This window comes from Schistocerca nitens, chromosome 1, assembly GCF_023898315.1.
Source record: "Schistocerca nitens isolate TAMUIC-IGC-003100 chromosome 1, iqSchNite1.1, whole genome shotgun sequence".
Classification (NCBI taxonomy): Eukaryota; Metazoa; Arthropoda; class Insecta; order Orthoptera; family Acrididae; genus Schistocerca; species Schistocerca nitens.
The window spans coordinates 1,192,351,462-1,192,370,887 of record NC_064614.1 but is presented as its reverse complement, the minus strand read 5'-3'; the positions used below and the strand labels follow the sequence as shown (position 1 = coordinate 1,192,370,887).

General features: G+C 42.1%; 1 protein-coding gene across 1 annotated transcript in view; it reads left to right on the top strand.

Annotated features, from left to right (window-relative positions):
• The window catches only part of LOC126200889 (serine protease snake-like), a 77,546-nt gene that overhangs the window by 32,805 nt on the left and 25,315 nt on the right, over positions 1–19,426 (top strand). The window contains exon 2 of the mRNA XM_049936744.1: positions 18,192–18,359. Within this exon, the coding sequence (XP_049792701.1) occupies positions 18,192–18,359 (168 nt within the window). The remainder of the gene's footprint in view (positions 1–18,191; positions 18,360–19,426) is intronic.

Sequence of the window (19,426 nt, the reverse complement as noted above, 5' to 3'; positions counted from 1 at the left end):
CGGTTACTGAAGAAGATCGTGACGAAAAGAATAAGAGGACTACAGCTGCAAATGCCATGTCGCGCTCGAGAACCCAGTCAGCACAAAAACATGAAGGGTGCTCCATAAGCAGGAAATTGTAGGTCAAGCTGAAATTCCAGAACCACTATCAGTGACGCAAATGCCCGTAACAGGATGGTGATGTTTGGTTTGTGGGGCGCTCAAGTGCGCGGTCATCAGCGCCCATACAAAGGTCCAATTTTTTCACAGTCCAATTTTTACACAGTCCGATCGAGCAACTGTCACGAATTATGATGATGATATGATGACAAAACAAGCACCCGGTCCTCGGGCAGAGGGAATCCCCAGCCCGGCCAGGAATCGAACCTGGGACCTCATGATCCAGAGGCAGCAACGCTAGGCACTAGACCACGAGCTGCGGACGCCCGTAACAGGAAAATGTTTTGCCGAAGCCATCAAACCTGGACTGTGGAGCAGAGGGGAAAATGTAATTTGGTCGGATGACTCTCATTTCACTGTTTCCAACCTCTGGCACAGGTTGATTAATTTTTGTGACTGCTCAGCAAGGTCGCATTACTGCCAGAGACTGTTTTGGCTGGTTAGCTGCATCCCAAGGTACAACGTTCGTTCCCCAAAGGTGACGCTGCTTTCCAAGACGACAGAGCGCCTGTTCACACAAGTCACATCGTCCAGAACTGATTTTGTGAACACGAGCATAAATTTTCGCATCTCCCCTGGCCACCCCTGCTAGCGGATCTCAATATGGCAGAATGATATAACATCTACATCTACACTTACATCTACACGGTTACTCTGCAATCCAAACTTATGTGCCTGGCAGAAGGTTCATTGAACCACTTTCATACTACTTCTCTACCATTCCGCTCTCGAATGGCGCGTGGGAAAAAGGAACACCTTAATCTTTCCGCTCGAGCTCTGATTTCTCTTCTTTTATTATGATCATTTCTACCAACGTAGGTGGGTGTCAACAAAATATTTTCGCATTCGAAAGAGAAAGCTGGTGATTTCGTAAATATATCTCGCCGCAAAGAAAACCGTCTTTGTTTCAATGACTGCTACCCCAACTCGCGTATCATATCAGTGACACTCTCACCCCTATTGCGCGATAACACTAAACGAGCTGTCCTTGTTTGCACCTTTTCGATGTCCTCCGTCAATTCTACGTAGTAAGGATCCCACACTGCGCAGCAATATTCCAGCAGAGGACGCACACTTATGTAGGCTGTCTCTTTAGTGGGTTTGTCGCATCTTCTTTCTGCCAACAAAGCACAGTCTTTTTTTTTCGCCTTCCCCACAATATTATCTATGGTCTTTCCAATTTAAGTTGCTCGTAATTGTAATTCCTAAGTATTTGGTCGAATTGACAGCCCTTAGATTTGTGCGATTTATCGTATACCCAAAATTTATCGGATTTCTTTTAGTACCCATGTGGATGATCTCGCACTTTTCTTTGTTTAGTGCCATTTGCCACTTTTCGCACCATACAGAAATTCTCTCTAGATCATTTTGTAATTGGAATTGATCGTCTGATGATTTTGCTAGACGGTAAATTACAGCGTCATCTGCAAACAATCTAAAGAGGCTGCTCAGATTCCCTTGAAAACAAAATAGGTCCTATATTTATTCTTTCCAAGACGACTGGAAGCTGTTTCGTATGCCAACGGTTTTCCTACACCGTATTAGCGATGATGATGTGTTGTGGTTGTAGTGTTCCTTATTTTTTTCCAAACTCTGCAAATTCTCCTCGCACAGAGAGACTAGTTTCATTCAGTAAGTAGACGTAAGAATTAGCTTCTTCGATATGTTTGATACATATGCACCAATTCCCTCCTCCCCTCCTTATAAAAACAATTGCAGTTATCTATCAGTATTAAAACTTATAAATAATGAGGCAGCTTCAAAAATTACAAAAGGATTAAAGCAGAGGTGCTGCTTGTCTCCTACGTCGTTTAATATATACGTGCAAAAAGCCTTACACTTGTGGATTGCTGCTGTCATGGACTCTGCGGCTGGTCCCGGCAGAGGTTCGAGTCCTCCCTCGGGCATGGGTGTGTGTGTTTATCCTTGGGATAATTTAGGTTAAGTAATGTGTAAGCTTAGGGACTGATGACCTTAGCAGTTAAGTCCAATAAGATTTCACACGCATCTGAACATTTGAACTTGTGGAGTAGGAAATGTGCAAGAATGCGCGTTCGGACAGCGAAGGAGCCATGGTTGTACACATTGTATACTTCGCAGATCACCAGGTAATCGTGGCTATGGAAGAGGGTGATATCTGTTTTATGCAAAGGGAATTATTAGAACAATATTATAAGAGAGGATTAAAAGTAAATTTTCGAAAGACTGAATACCTTCGCAGTAGATAAAGTGCAGGAAACATGATAGTAGATGGCCAGCACATAAAGACAGAAAGGCAAGAAAAAATTTAAATATTTGGATAGCATCCTATCGGAAGATGGAACAAGTAATTGGGGAATACAGCAACGATAAGCCCTTGAGAAGACAGTAATCCAGAAGCGAAATCCTATGTCATGGACTTCTAAGGTAAGTTAGAAAGTAAAGAAGATTAACTATAGAAGTACTGTAGCGCCTTTAACAACTTATAGACGGGAGTGCTGGGAGCTTACTGGAGAAAAAAAACACAGAGTGAGAGTTGTAGAAATGGACTATCTCAGGAGACCATGTAGGATATCTCACCTAGACCATGTAAAAACTGATACTACGGACATGAGGCAAGCTTGAGAAAGCAACACAGGTATGGTAGAACAACGGCAGCTCGCCTGGAATTCTCATACAATGCGAATGACAGAAGGAAGATACAGTTTACGTACTGTCCTTAGAGGAGAAGAGGAAGACCAAATGTTTACTGGTAAAGGAAGTCATGAGGAAAACAGAAACAGAAGGCAAACCATCGAAAGATAGAAATCGATGGCAACAGATGTATGTGGGTTGCGGCGACAGGTAAAGGAACCCAACAGAAAAGAAAAAATTAGCCAGCTCATCCTTAAGTAGAACAATGTAATCAATCCGCTAAGGGTGGCAGAATGAAGTTCTCACAGCTCTTCCACATTTACCTACAGATAGAAGTGTGTTAGGGATCATTTTGCACCCATGGGTTAATTAGTAAAGTGGCAATTTTAGTCTTGCCACCTTCCTCCTCTGAATAAATTTCCGCGTACGACCATGCATATTGCTAAATAATTAATGCAAAAAAAAACAAGAACAGTACTGTTTGTTTGGTTGTGTTCATTCAGAAGACAAACCACATTCTTTTTTTCGTCAAATGTTCTCCGTCGCCCATTTGTTCACGTCGTAGTATCTTCGATCAACTGCGACGTGACAAATAATGTTCATACTTTTAAGGTTCACTGGTTTCTATAAAATTGCTGAACATTCTCACGAAGTTAAATGCTATTTAGTATTTTGCTGTTCGAAGAGTGGTATGATACAATATTAGCGAGAATTTGTCGTAAGTCCCAGAGGGAGAGTTAAATGTGCGTATTAGTGCATCAGTGCCTCACCGTTGGTTTCGGGATTCCCCACTCCGGTACGTGGGTCGCTCTTTACCGATGACGCAAGAACTGGGAACATGCTCGCGATAAACGGGGCCACCTTTCCTTAACGCGAAGGCAGCCATACGATTCTTGGAACGATGCTACAGAGCTAGATGATACTTAACTACGTTGTCCGATGCTTCTGTTTCCGTGAACTCATCTCGAAGTCTGATATTCTTCCTTGCAGGCTTCCCTCTTCGTCCCTTGTGTTGAGGTATTCACGAAGGCACCTGGGCTGGCGTGACACGATTACGAGCTAAGCAATATTGAAAAGTCGGCTTGTACTATGATTTGGTGCATCTGTGGTGGCTACAGATAAACACTACTGAAACTGCTAGCGACGTTTTGGGTAAACACAAGCGACCAAGCCACCAAAAAATTAATTTAAAACAAATTTCACAAACCTTTGTTTCACTTATTGATTTTGTAAAGTTGACAAGTAATAGCAAAGATCGTTAAACATTAATCATATACACCAGTTGAACCAACTTGGCCAAGCTGTCTTGAAAACTTGAAATTAGTAAGCGTAACATCAAAGACTTTAATATGAAGTCTAACACAATATTGAATTTAGTAATTATATAAGACTATCGTCATAGCAGTTCGGAAGACAGTTCCGTCTTCACCTATGCTCATGGACACAACTTTTCAAATGGTTGGATACAGTTCGATAATACAACTAAAACAGAGAAAAGATAAGTACACTGTAAAATAGTCAGAACGTAAAGTTTTTAATGCAAGCGAACATTAAGCAAAACAATCCTGATACTATATCTCTAAAAACAGAGTAATTACCCAACCACAAAGGTTATTCCATTTTAATTCTCTCTTCAAATCAGCATTGAACTGAAGCTTTAAACCAATAGCTTAAAACATTAATGTATCAAAACCATTCTAGTTCTGTAGCAGAAATGACGAGAGCACTTATAACAAAACTGATAGCTCAGGCTATGGAACAGTTTTATAAACCTTTCTTTTCTTTATTAGCACAACACGTAGCGTAACAACGAGTGACTTTGCAATACACTGTGTACATTAAATGGTAATGCCTTATAAGCACTTGCATGAAAAATTATGATGAATTTAAAAAATAGCCATTTAAAAAAAATCTAAACAATTTTATCTAGTAGAATCTGGATCGGCTAAGGCATTAACCTTTAGTTATACTCAGAGGGTCATTCAATAATTAAAGAGACAAATTGCTCTGGAGAAAAAAGCTGTTATTTTCACAAAACAATACTTTTTCTACTTTTCAATATAATCCCCTTGAACATTTATCCTTTTTTTCCAATGGGCTACAAACTTTTTTATTCCGGCTGCAAAGAACTCTTTATCTTGATGTTTGAACGAGTTTCCCACAAACTTTTTCACGTCCTCGTTGTCCTGGAACCTCTTCTCACGTAATTCCTCCTTCAGTGCACCAAACAAATGGAAATCACTCGGTGCTAAATCAGAACTGTAAGAGGGATGAGGAAGTAATTCCCAGCCCATTTTGTTGACGGTTCCACGGGTTAGTTGAGCAATACGACGACGTGCGTTGTCTTGTTGGAGAATCACACCTCTCCTCTAAGATCCACGACATATATCCCTCATGGCTGGCTTCACCTTGTTTAAAAGCAAATCCGAGTAGTATTGGCTGTTCATTGTACGCTGCTCTTCGAGATAATAGCAAAAGACTGGACCTTCAGCATCCCAAAACACCGTCAACATGGGTTTTTCCTGCTGATGCTTGGGTTTTGAATTCTTTCTTGAGAGGTGAGTTGGTGTGCTTCCCCTCCATGCTTTGTCTTTTTGATTCTGGCTCACAATAGTGAACCCAAGTTTCATCACAAGTTAAAATTTTGTTGAGGAACTTCTCACCTTCTCTTTCATAACATTCCTTCACTCTCAACCTTGTTTCCTTGTGTAGTCGCGTCAACTTCTTTGGGACCCATCTTGCACATGTTTCGCGGTACTTAGCCCGTTACAGATAATATTATGAACTGTACCAGTACCAACTCGAACCTTATCAACTATCATTTCCACAGTCACACGGCGGTCGGCACGAATAACGTCATCAATTCCACTTTCAAGTGAGGGAGTTGAAACTGTAACTGGTCGGCCAGAGCGGTGTTCGTCAGTCACTGAGTCGCGACCATTTTTGAACTGCTGTACCCACTTGTAAAAGTTTTTCACGATTCATACAACCTTCACCATAAACTTTATACATTCTACAGTATATATTCACTGGTTTCTTGCCTTCTGCAAGTAAAAAACGAATAACAGAATGTTGTTCGACTAATGTCGACGTTTTATGCGGACTCGCCATCTAGAATTGTATTTTTGAGGTTATAAACAAAACATTGTTGATATATCAGCTGATCAGGGCTCATCCCAGTGATGCCATCGTAAAGCCATAAAAGTACCAAACTTGCCCTGCTAACAGTTTTTCCCCCAGACCAATTTGTCTTTTTAATTATTGAATGACCCTCGTATTAACATGCAGATGCATCGAACACACAAGATGCTCAGTTTTGTGTGCATTTCAGTGACTTCTCCCAAAACCTGTACCAATCATCAACTGTCAAAATGCTGTGATGACTGCAATAGGCATCAAATCACTGCACACGTGGTCGGGTACATCCTGCGCGACCAGAAGTTATTTCGCTCCACTAGACATCAGTCGTATCACACAAATCATCAAATGATGCCGGGTAAACGGATCTGTACTGTAGTTAATAACAGATAACCTCTGAAGGTGGACGTCTGCCGAACTTGGCTACCACAGTCCACACCAGACAGTCTTGTGGCGATAACAATCATAATGATGACCACGCATTTTTCAGACATGCGATCTCACTGCGGCACCGTTAAATACTCGCTGACACTCAGAATAGCCGTCTTAAGTCACTGGGGCTGAGGCATCTGGCTACCGGTCGAGGCTGCTAGAGAGCATCGCCGCTGGTGACATGGAATCATCATCATCTTCGAATGCTAACGACACGTCAGCTAGGCGGTCTCTGCAACGCACGTAGGCTGTTGATAATGTGCAGAGATGATCGTAATCGATTCATTGCACTGGAGACAGTACCAACACAGTCTAACAACGGTCGCAACAATCCCTCTGTTTTTGTTGCCCACAGCGACAGCAGCACCCCAAGCGGCTAGCAAGCGACACTTCTGAATAAGATATTGGATGAGTGCAAATACCGACGTTTATTTTGATTTGTAACATAGTCTTTTACAATATGGATTGTATTTAGTGCCATAAAAATCGACAGTATCCGAGAAAAGACATCACATTTGTCATTCTTTAAGTTTCCTAATGTGCTGCTGGGTGACTGGCTCACCCAGGTTTTAGCTAAGAGGTCCGTCAGTCACGATTACCTACTTGTTTCACTTCGATTTCTGTTCTCTTTTCCTTGTGTTTTCTTTCCTTTTTAGTGCGCTTCTTCTCCTCTTGTTTTGCCTCTGCATGTGAGGATTTGGAACTGCGTCAGGTCTGTGTCTTTTGCCGTTCTCCTTGTTCGCTGTCCCGCTTCGTCCCTTCACCGCATGTGTTACTGTTTCTATGCGTTTGGGCGCTGATGACCATGCTGTACAGATATTTACTGAATAATGTCGTTTTCCTTTAAGAACAAAAAATTGCTAGTAAACACCTGACCCGTTGCAGGAAAACGTCATTTATCTAGCCACCAAAGCAGTGTTTTGTTCGCTATACTTTCCGCCAAGTAAGTAAATGTGGAATGTAGGAAACCTATATGGAATGAAATACACTCCTGGAAATTGAAATAAGAACACCGTGAATTCATTGTCCCAGGAAGGGGAAACTTTATTGACATTCCTGGGGTCAGATACATCACATGATCACACTGACAGAACCACAGGCACATAGACACAGGCAACAGAGCATGCACAATGTCGGCACTAGTACAGTGTATATCCACCTTTCGCAGCAATGCAGGCTGATATTCTCCCATGGAGACGATCGTAGAGATGCTGGATGTAGTCCTGTGGAACGGCTTGCCATGCCATTTCCACCTGGCGCCTCAGTTGGACCAGCGTTCGTGCTGGACGTGCAGACCGCGTGAGACGACGCTTCATCCAGTCCCAAACATGCTCAATGGGGGACAGATCCGGAGATCTTGCTTGCCAGGGTAGTTGACTTACACCTTCTAGAGCACGTTGGGTGGCACGGGATACATGCGGACGTGCATTGTCCTGTTGGAACAGCAAGTTCCCTTGCCGGTCTAGGAATGGTAGAACGATGGGTTCGATGACGGTTTGGATGTACCGTGCACTATTCAGTGTCCCCTCGACGATCACCAGTGGTGTACGGCCAGTGTAGGAGATCGCTCCCCACACCATGATGCCGGGTGTTGGCCCTGTGTGCCTCGGTCGTATGCAGTCCTGATTGTGGCGCTCACCTGCACGGCGCCAAACACGCATACGACCATCATTGGCACCAAGGCAGAAGCGACTCTCATCGCTGAAGACGACACGTCTCCATTCGTCCCTCCATTCACGCCTGTCGCGACACCACTGGAGGCGGGCTGCACGATGTTGGGGCGTGAGCGGAAGACGGCCTAACGGTGTGCGGGACCGTAGCCCAGCTTCATGGAGACGGTTGCGAATGGTCCTCGCCGATACCCCAGGAGCAACAGTGTCCCTAATTTGCTGGGAAGTGGCGGTGCGGTCCCCTACGGCACTGCGTAGGATCCTACGGTCTTGGCGTGCATCCGTGCGTCGCTGCGGTCCGGTCCCAGGTCGACGGGCACGTGCACCTTCCGCCGACCACTGGCGACAACATCGATGTACTGTGGAGATCTCACGCCCCACGTGTTGAGCAATTCGGCGGTACGTCCACCCGGCCTCCCGCATGCCCACTATACGCCCTCGCTCAAAGTCCGTCAACTGCACATACGGTTCACGTCCACGCTGTCGCGGCATGCTACCAGTGTTGAAGACTGCGATGGAGCTCCGTATGCCACGGCAAACTGGCTGACACTGACGGCGGCGGTGCACAAATGCTGCGCAGCTAGCGCCATTCGACGGCCAACACCGCGGTTCCTGGTGTGTCCGCTGTGCCGTGCGTGTGATCATTGCTTGTACAGCCCTCTCGCAGTGTCCGGAGCAAGTATGGTGGGTCTGACACACCGGTGTCAATGTGTTCTTTTTTCCATTTCCAGGAGTGTAGCTGCATTATTTGACGCACCAAATAAGCCATCACACTCGTAGCAAAAGGGAAACCGACACAGACGTGATAATAAATCGTCAAGAGAAAAAACAGTTCCTATCAAAATGCAGCAAAAATCTCATGTATTCAGTTTTGGAGCAAAAGTAATTACATTTGCAAACATATTCGTCTAAGACAAAGTCAAGTGAAGACTAAGAACGGTCGAATCATTATGCTCCACACTTTTTATTTTTTTTATTTTTACTGTTAGACAGTGCCTATGACAATAACAGCAGACAACAGCAGAAATGTGTGCTCCTCATGGATGAATAATGTGTTTACATTCTCTTGCTTTCATCGGAGTAAGCCGCAAATATACACATATTCGAAAGTATTTCTTCTCGAAAATGTTGTAGCTTACGTCACTGAGTCAGAGAGATTGAGCTGTTTCTACACGTTTCACGATAATTCGTGTGTTGTGGCACATTACTACTGACTGTAACCCTAAAATATAACAACTGTTTTGCTAATTACGCAGAAAATAATGAAAAACGAACATTATTCGTATGACGCATGGGAGTATGTGCTTTCTTGACGCTTGGAACGCTGGTGACACTGCAGCTATCAAACGGGAATAACTTTTGCACCAAAGAATGTCGTAACTGTACGTATTAGACTCTGGTACCAGACTGGCCCACTTACCATGGTTGCTGAATCAGAACCAAGACAGTAGTTTGTCTTTGTGATTTTGTTACCAGCACCTGCACTTTAATTTCTATATTATTTTCATAAACGTCATCAAGTAACCAAATATCTTTTAGTACGGTATCTGGACAAATCACAAACCAATGCATATACATTTTATCAAAATAATGATGTAACGTTTGTTGTGTAACGCTCACCTGGTAAGATGGATATTCCTGCCGTTTCCACTGTTACAGAGAAATTATTCCGCAGTAGACTAGGTGGTAGGTTTTATTTGGAGCCGTTGTTTGGTGAAATCAGTTTCGTAGCTGGGTATAAAATTTCTCAACATATATTGAACACACGTGCATTGTTAATTTGCTCCGGTATTTCAGCTATGCTTCCTTTGTGAGTTGAACTTATTATTGTGTAGACGTCATTGTGGACCGAGCGAGCTGGCTCAGTGGCTAACACACTGGATTCACATTCGGAAGGCCGCCGGTCCAATACCGCGTCCGGCCATACTGATTTAGGTTTTCCGCGATTTCCCTAAATCGCTGCAGGCAAATTCTGGGATGGTCCCTTTGAAAGAGCACGGCCGGCTTCCTCCCCCGTCCTTCCCTAATCCGATGAGACCGATGACCTCGCTGTCTGGTCTCCTCCTCCAAACAACCCCAACCGTCATTGTAGAAGAATACCTCACGTGTTACAAAGAAGCAGATGCTTGGTGCAGTTGGATTTAGGACAAAAAGACGAGAGCGATGATGGCTAGCATTTAGACGATTCTTTAAGTCCTGGGAGAAGATCACATATCAGATTCAGACACTATGCATCCGAAATAGATTAGAGTGATCTTGTCTTCTCCGAGAATGAACGAGGTGGTGATGACTGCTTCAAAAAATGGCTCTGAACACTATGCGACTTAACTTCTGAGGTCATCAGTCGCCTAGAACTTAGAACTACTTAAACCTAACTAACGTAAGGACATCACACACGTCCATGCCCGAGGCAGGATTCGAACCTGCGACCGTAGCAGTCGCTCGCCTCCAGACTGTAGCGCCTAGAACCGCTGGCCACTCCGGCCGACGATGACTGTTTCAGAATAGGGGATATGAAGAGAACTTTCACTTGGAGTTAGTGCCCAATTGTACTACTAAGATGCTACACAAAAATATAATAAATAATAGATTCTTTGTGGTTAGGCCCTACCAGTCGGTTAGGTAATGGTCCAGACCAAGAAGAAATATGACGTTTATTTTTTCAGCTCTAAGATTTTGGATGAGACCATATACATACCAACCCAAAACTGCAACTCGTAAAGAATAAACTCCAGAATCCTTCCTCCTCCAACTATAAAGTTACAGACATGGCTGAAGTTTAGGCATTGGCAGGTTTGATTGTTCTGTGTTCCACTTTAAAGCCTGGACGTGAAAACTAGGCATCATTCTTTGCCGCTGAATGTACTGGACGTCCTATTTTTCGTACAACCGTGACCCAAGAATGATAAGTTTTACTGGTGAGTCTCAGATTTGACAATGCATCTACTTGCAAACAAAGGAACAGAGATGATCTTGCAACAACGGTGCCCAACATTGTCATCATCTTTTTGTGTCAGAAGGTATGTTCCATGGGGATCATGCAGGATTTGAATCTCATCTCATTTAGGGCATATCCCAAGTTAAAATGTTTATACACAAGAAACCTGCTAAATACGGCATAAGTCATGTGCCTCACAGATGCACATATCTCATTTATATAATGCTTATATCTGAGGGGAAGGACAGTGATGGAAGAACATTGTCTGAGGAACAGAAAAGATCCAAAAGCCAACACAATCTGTGATTTGCCTTTCCAATTGTAGGGCATATATGTGGAACAAACAATAATATCAAGGCAAATATTTGTACTTTCAACACTGCAGCACAGACAGCAATCGTGATAATCTAATACATAAGAAATTATCAGCCTCGATTACGGTAATGAAACCAAAAAACCAAGCTAGTTTAAAAGATTCACGTGCGTTGCCTGATAAGTGGTAGACCACCCTTAGCTCAAGTGCGATAATTGAGTGCATAATGCCTGCTCCATGTACCATGGATCTTGTCGTTGGTGGGGAGGCTTGTCCGCCTCAGCGATACTAGTGTTAGACAAATTGTAGATTCAGGTATATCTTCTGAAGAAGGCTCAATTATTTGGGCTGGTTGGTTTCATTACCGCAAATCGAGGCTGATAGTTTCTTATATATCAAAGCAAATAATTGGTCTTCCTCCTCTGAATTGCTAAGCAACTGCTCAAAAACAAGTTGACATCGTTGGAACTCTAAAATGGAACAGAATGACAGCATACAAGTACGTGAAATGTGACGAACCAACTGCTTAGTGCTCCATGAAAATTTACATAGGAAGTTTGTAATTTTTTCCTTTTTATTCTCATGATATCTGAGAATAAACTTCAGATACTATTTCATGTGAAAAACAAGTTGACAAAAGAAAGAAGCAGTTCCCAGTATTTATGGTTTTAGTAAGGAACTTCCATAATTGCCTATTGTTCCAAAAAATTTAAGCCAGTTATAGTGCTTCGTTCACTCCACCACCTTGCATATACTTACGAAGAAAGCGACAGACCAGAAATTGCGTTTGCAGAATGGCACAAAATGTGGCGTAGACGCTCTGGACATGAAGTGCAGTAAGTATTCAGGTAACCGGTCACTGGCAGTATTTTACCTTCCAATATTAATGAGCTGCGCAAATGTTTGTTATGTGCAGAGGGTTGACAAAAATACAGAAGTACCAAAACCGCGACATATTTCTATGCCTAATATGGTCTAAGAAAGCCGTTGTCATTCAAAGCGGCTTCCCGTTGTCTCGGAATGGATAAATGTCCTGTTTTGCTTTCAAGGGAATATTATACCACCCTTCCTGCAACATAGTAACGGTAACGGAGGTGGAAAGCGATGACGCATACATCTCACCACAGTAGATCACAAAGGCTCAATAATATGATCTGCTGGCCAGGTGAGATGCGACAGTACATCCTCGTGGTCACAAAACCAGTTGTGAACAATGTAAGCTGAGTGAACAGGGGCACTTGAGAAGAAGATGGAAACCGTGTGAAACAATTCATCTGACCAGATGACTTTCTTTCATTACTCCACAGTCCAGTTTTAATGGTTTAGGCACCACGTTTTCCTGTTATGGGCATCTGCAGTACTGGTGAATGGTTTTGTAATTCCAAATCGCCTACAATTTCCTGCTTATGGAGCTCCCTCTGTGATATTTTGGTGGTGTTAGGATTCAAAAATGCGACATTCATTCTGAGTGGCTTTTGCAGCTGTCGTCCTCTTATTTTTCGTCATAGTCCTTTCCAGTGACAGTCCTTCAGGATCACTCAATCAATACACACTTTCTTCCACATTGTGGTTTTGCTTGTAAGCGTTGCTTCTTGGAGCTCAAAATACTTTGGTTACCTAGCACCCACTAAATAGGAACCGGTAATTTCCAAGAATGATTGCCAATCGAAGTCGCGGGGTCCAAACTATACATATCGAACGCACAATCCTAAATCGATCACGCGACTGTGGTGGCGGGCGTTATGATCAATTATTTGTGATCGTCATTTTTATCTGCTTTCCGTCGTTCCTTTAATTGCTGTGAATTACATACCTCCCAAAATTAATGGCAAAAAGGGAATTGTTCGTGTAGCGTACACATCACATGGTCTTTCGCATGACAACACCAACGACGAGCAGGTAAGTCATCTCCTTTGTAATTACAAGTATTTTTGTAACGGTCTTCTTTTGTCATTGCTGTAGTGACCACCGTAAACATACTCATAACGCCCGCCACCAGAGTCGCGTGATCGATTTAAGATCGCACGATCCATATGTATTGTTTGGACACAGCGACTTAAATAGGCAATAAATATTGGAAATTACCCAAGAACCAACAATTTGCCCTCGTTTGACTTAACTTAGTTTACATGATGCACTCAGAACTGCTCAGGAAACTTGGCAACGTACTGAGGTCACTGTTCAGGTGCAGTTCGTGGTCAAACACAACAGTGCAACGTGCAGGCCACATCTGAATTTGTGTTCAAGCATGCATTTCTCGCAGTCGTTTCCGTAATTTTGTTCAACTCCTGTATCTACATAGAGGTACGACGTCAAGATATGAGTTCATGAAGAGTGTAGGAATGAGCTTAGAGGACATACGAAGAGAGAGCTCCAGATTCCAATCTTGCCGGAAGAACTCAGAAAATCTTTCAGATATTTTGGGCGAAGAGCAAAGAGATGGTGATCCAGCAAAAAGAGAAACAAGCGACAAGCAAGAATAGAGAAAAAGCTGTCTTTATCGAAGAGGCAGACTATAAACAGAGGATGCGGCACGTTAAATTAGCGCTTCCTGCGTGCCACGTTGCGCTATTAGCTGCTATATTTTCGAAAGTCAAACTGTGGTTGTTCTAAAGGCGAGGTGGTACGTGTGCGAGCTTGTATGATACGCAGTTGCCAAATTTCTTTTCGGTATCATGCCCATCGTTTGCCCAGTGTATAATTGCACGCACAGAAGCAATAACAAATATTTCGTATTTCAAGTTAGCTCTGTTTTACTGGTGGACTGATGTTAAATACTTATACGGCTACTGACACTGTCGAGAGACGATTATATAAAGTAATAGTGCTATGCAAACGCCACTGCTCTAGGTCGTTAAGTGAACGCTGACAGCTACTGCATTGCGTGTGGTGAGAGATAATGCTCGGAGTTTAGTGTTCTCAGTGCACTCTTGACACTGTGGATCTCAGAATACTGAATTTCCTAACGATTTCCAAAATGGAAGATACCATTTGTCTAGTTCAGACAACCATTCCACATTCAAAGTCTATTAATACTCATTGTGTGGCCATAAACGTGCCGGAAACCTTTTCACACGAATCACCTGAGTACAAATGACAGCTTCAGGAGGTCGACAGTTCAATCCTGCATCCGGCCATCCTGATTTAGATCCGTGATTTCCCTAAATCACTCCACACAAATGCCAGGATGGTTCTTTTGAAAGGGCATGACCAACTTCCTTCCCCGTCCTTCCCTAATCCGATGAGACTGATGACCTTGCAGACTGGTCTCCTCCCCCAACAACAACAAATGACAGCCCCACCAATGCACTGCTCATTTATACCTTGTGTACGCGATGCTACTGTCATCTGTATATGTGCGTATTGCTATCCCACAATTTTTGTCACTTCATTCCGTATTACAGAGATGTTGTTGTTGTGGTCTTCAGTCCTAAGACTGGTTTGATGCAGCTCTCCATGCTACTCTATCCTGTGCTCTCCCAGTACCTAGTGCAGCCAACATCCTTCTGAATCTGCTTAGTGTATCCATCTCTTGGTCTTCCTCTATGATTTTTACCCTCCACACTGCCCTCCAATACTAAATTGGTGATCCCTCGATGTCTCAGAACATGTCCTACCAACCGATCCCTTCTTCTAGTCAAGTTGTGCCACAAGTTCCTCTTCTCCCCAATTCTATTCAATACCTCCTCATTAGTTATGTCATCTACCCATCTAATCTTCAGCATTCTTCTGTAGCACCACATTTCGAAAGCTTCTATTCTCTTCTTGCCTAAACTATTTATCGTCCACGTTTCACTTCCATACATGGCTACACTCCATACAAATACTTTCAGAAACGACTTCCTGACATTTAAATCTATACTCAATGTTAAGAAATTTTTCTTCTTCAGAAACGCTTTCCTTGCCATTGCCATTCTACATTTTATATCCTCTCTACTTCGACCATCATCAGTTATTTTGCTCTCCAAATAGCAAAACTCCTTTACTACTTTAAGTGTCTCATTTCCTAATCTAATTCCCTCAGCATCACCCGACTTAATTCAACTACATTCCATTAGCCTCACTTTGCGTTTGTTGATGTTCATCTCATACTCTCTTTTCAAGACACTGTCCATTCCGTTAAACTGCTCTTCCAAGTCCTTTGCTGTCTCTGACAGAATTACAATGTCATAGGTAAAGCAAAAACGTAGGTCACATAGCACACTGTCAATGGATTGCCACTATGTCCATGCAGCATTTCTTAGGCCAAAGGGCATGGTGATTAGTATCTGTGTTAATGCTTTCATGCAGTCAAGGATGCTAAACATCAAAGTGCCACTGAAGAAATGGTTAAAATGGTAGAAGTGTGAGACTGGTTATTTATCAGGGGTGGTGAAATGATTGAGGGCACCAAACTGCATCCTCCTCCAGTACTAGGAGGAGAGCACTATGGGCTGCTCAAACGCCAATGATGCCATCCCAAAGCATAGCCTTGATTTCGGCTTTAGCAGCTGCAAGTCGGTTTGGTGTGAGGCATCATGGTCTGCTCAGAACTGGAAGAACAGACGTGATGTGAATGTGTTGGACTACACTGTGCTGTACCTCTCACAGTGCTCCAAGTGGGCATACAATGGCTGGGGAATTGATCAAGAAGGCTCTGGTACTGCCCTACATTAGCTTCAGAGCAGATGGAAGCTTTTTTCTACTTTGCTCTGACAAAATTTAATTTCTTTATCGTTAGGTTATTACACTTTGATGCATACATTATTCCTATTTGCAGTGTTATTAGTTGGCATCTGTTGATTATTTTACTTCATAGATAAAATTCTTTTGTCTCTGTTTGATATCCTGAGAACAAAATGTAATAGTAGTGTACAAGACTAGTATACAAGACCGTTAAGATTAACACAATGAATAAATATTTATGGACTGATTTTAGTATCATTTTTTCACTACATAGCTTAGACCATGAGCTACAAATATTACGGATCAACTACTCCAGTTCAGTCTGTAAACATAACTGTAAACATAAAAATTACTCAGATCCAGGATTGCGATCAGATAGTATGCTGTAGACAGATGGCTCATACTTCAGTGTTTGATTTTAATAAATACGTAAAACATTGTAAATAATTTCCTGTTAAAAATATTGTTGCTGTTAGTATAACTGATAGTGATAAGCTGGATTCTTGAGGTTAATCACCATTCTTTTTCATGTACATATCCACAGCCATTGTAAATTCCTTCAAGGAAATAATTTTACTCTGTAGACTATTATTTTATTTTGAAACAAACACTTTATTTCATTATTTAGCAGTTAGTTAATTTCTCGCCCTTGGGGATACAGTAAAAATTTTTATTTCCATAACACATCAGTGGAACATATTGTCTATAAATAATAAACAATAATTTTATACAGGAAGATGACTCCTTCAACTTAGTCATTGTTTTAATGGCTTTTGTCAGGAGAGAAGAAATAAACTATCCATGTTGGCCTGCAAATGTTAGAAAACTGATTCACTGTGTTTGAGAGCAAGTGTAATTGCTGATTGATTTTTTTAGCTCTTTCTTTAAGGCAGCTAGTGGAATTATAATTGAGAATTATGTTGGAAAATAGTGGGGTGGTATGAAACTTCCTGGCAGATTAAAATCGTGTGCTGGACCGAGACTCGAACTCAGGACCTTTGCCTTTTGAGGGCACGTGCTCTACCAACTGAGCTACCCAAGCACAACTCGCACCCTGTACTCACAGCTTTACTTCTGCCAGTACCTCGTCTCCATAGAAGCTCTCTTGTGAACCTTGCAGAACTAGCACTCCTGGAAGAAAGGATTTTGCAGAGACATTGCTTAGCCACAGCTTGGGGGATGTTTCCAGAATGAGATTTGCACTATGCAGCAGAGTGTGCACTGATAAGAAACTTGCTGTCAGATTAAAACTGTTTGCCGGACCGAGACTCGAACGCGGGACCTTTGCCTTTCACGGGCAAGTGCTCTACCCAATCACGACTCACACCCTGTTCTCACAGCTTTACTTCTGCCAGTACCTTGTCTCTTACCTTCCAAACCTCACAGAAGCTCTCCTGCGAACCTTGCAGAACTAGAACTCCTGGAAGAAGGAAGGAGGTAGAGCACTTGCCCATGAAAGGTAAAGGTACCGAGTTCGAGTCTCGGTCAGGCACACAATTTTAATGTCCTAGGAAGTTTCACAGCGGTGCACACTCTGCTGCAGAGTGAAAATCTCATGCTAGTGGGGTGGTATTATATTGGTGACAGTAAAGCATCATAACAATATCATTGTTGCCATCCTGTGCAGGGAGAAAGGAGATGCAGAGGTCATCTAAAAGTGGATGAGTGAGGAGGTGGTAAGGAATCATATTTTGTTTGATATTTGTGTGCATGGGTAACTGAGTGAGTGAATATGCATTATTTTCTTACTTCACCAATTGCACTGCCACCATCCATTGGCAAGGCTGAGCTGAACACAAGGCTACTAGCTAGCTGCCAGCAAATTAAACTGCATTACCTAGAGTAAAGAAACAGTGTTGCTTCTTGTTGTACAGTCAATAGTAAACTGTAGGTCCTCCTATACCTGGTTGGGTAAGTCAGTTAAAAGGTTGGAGAGATGCAAGGGCATTATTACCATGCCTAAAAAAGCACTGATATGTTCATTTTCAGATTGGGGCAGCTTTACCTTAGTAGGAACTTGCAGTACATATAAGAAAAATTTTTTTTATTTAAAATGTAATAAAAATTGTTTCATTACATGACACTCTTGATAAGTTGGGATATCAAACATATTGCCAAGGTTGAGTTAAATTTGTCATAGCAGAATATCTAATTCCTTTCTCTGGAGGAAAACATGCATTTAGGATTGCTACTGATAAAAATTTATGATGGTGCCTGTCATACTTGTATTGGTAGTATTTTGGCATGTGGTTGTGTTGTGCAGACTTGGTGTGTCAGCTGCCCGATGGCTCTGGTGGTCTGTGTCGTGTTGCCAGTGACTGTCCGTCAGCATCCTCTGCTGAGGCATGTGTTGCCAAAAGCCTTGTCTGCTGCCCCAGCACCACAACATCCCCAGCACCTGCCACTGGTGTTGGCATCAAAAGCAGGCAAGGTATGTGTCTTCACTGTAATATTGCCTTTTCTTTTATGCAGTTATTTTGCTTGAAGTACTTAAAAGAGCTTATAACTCTCCTAATTTTATTTGCATTAAATTGAATGTGAACTTCGTTCTCATCTAACTAAGACTGAGCTTTCCCTATCTCAGTTTTTCAGTTGAAGCGAGTAATTGGAATATGTAATAGATTGTTTCTTTTCTAATAATTTTTCTATGAAAATATTGGTAAACATTTCAGAAAATACTTTTTGAGTGGAGATTTCAACTTCGAAAGTAGTTGTGTGTGAGCATAATTAGAGGTTATCAATTTAAATACTCGTTTTGGGTATTAGGGCACATCTCTCTCTCTCTCTCTCTCTCTCTCTCTCTCTCTCTCTCTCTCTCTGCCCCAGCTGTTGAAAGAACCCACTTTTTAGCTAATGTAAGGTATGAAAAAATACAAATCAGTCCATGTCAATGGTACAGTTGCACTAATGAATTTCATTGCTGTTTTACACCCATTCTAGAATAATTCTGTTCAGATCATTATATCGCATGTTGTTCATGTTTTTCCTAACTGTGAAGTGACTAAAATCTGACTTATATTGCCGCTCATGCATGCATTAATTTAGCAATGGACCAGCAGTGAATATTATTTTGTAATAAAAACTGTACTGAGATGCCAGTCTGCCCCAACATTCCCATGGACTCATCGTGTTCCTTTGATTTTAAATGAAGTGATTGGCTTGATCTGGAGACTTCAGAATTCAGTAAAACACTGATTATTTAAATTCTGCTTGAAGGCAGATTTATGTGTAATTTATTCTGAAGTTTTCTTAGTATGTAACTCATTATGTTTAACTATAACTAATTCTGTAAAAATAGTTCCAGGCTCAGTGAAAGAGTTGTAAACATTGTAAAAACATATAAAAAAAGTACTGAAATGTAAAGAAATTCTAAAAGTTTCTTACTTGTTCATAACAAATGTAACCCAGAAGTTGAAAACGATGGATTATTTGACCCAGTTTGAAGTCAGCAGGACAATACTCTGAAAGAGACTGTTGTCTGTTGTCAGCACTATCTGA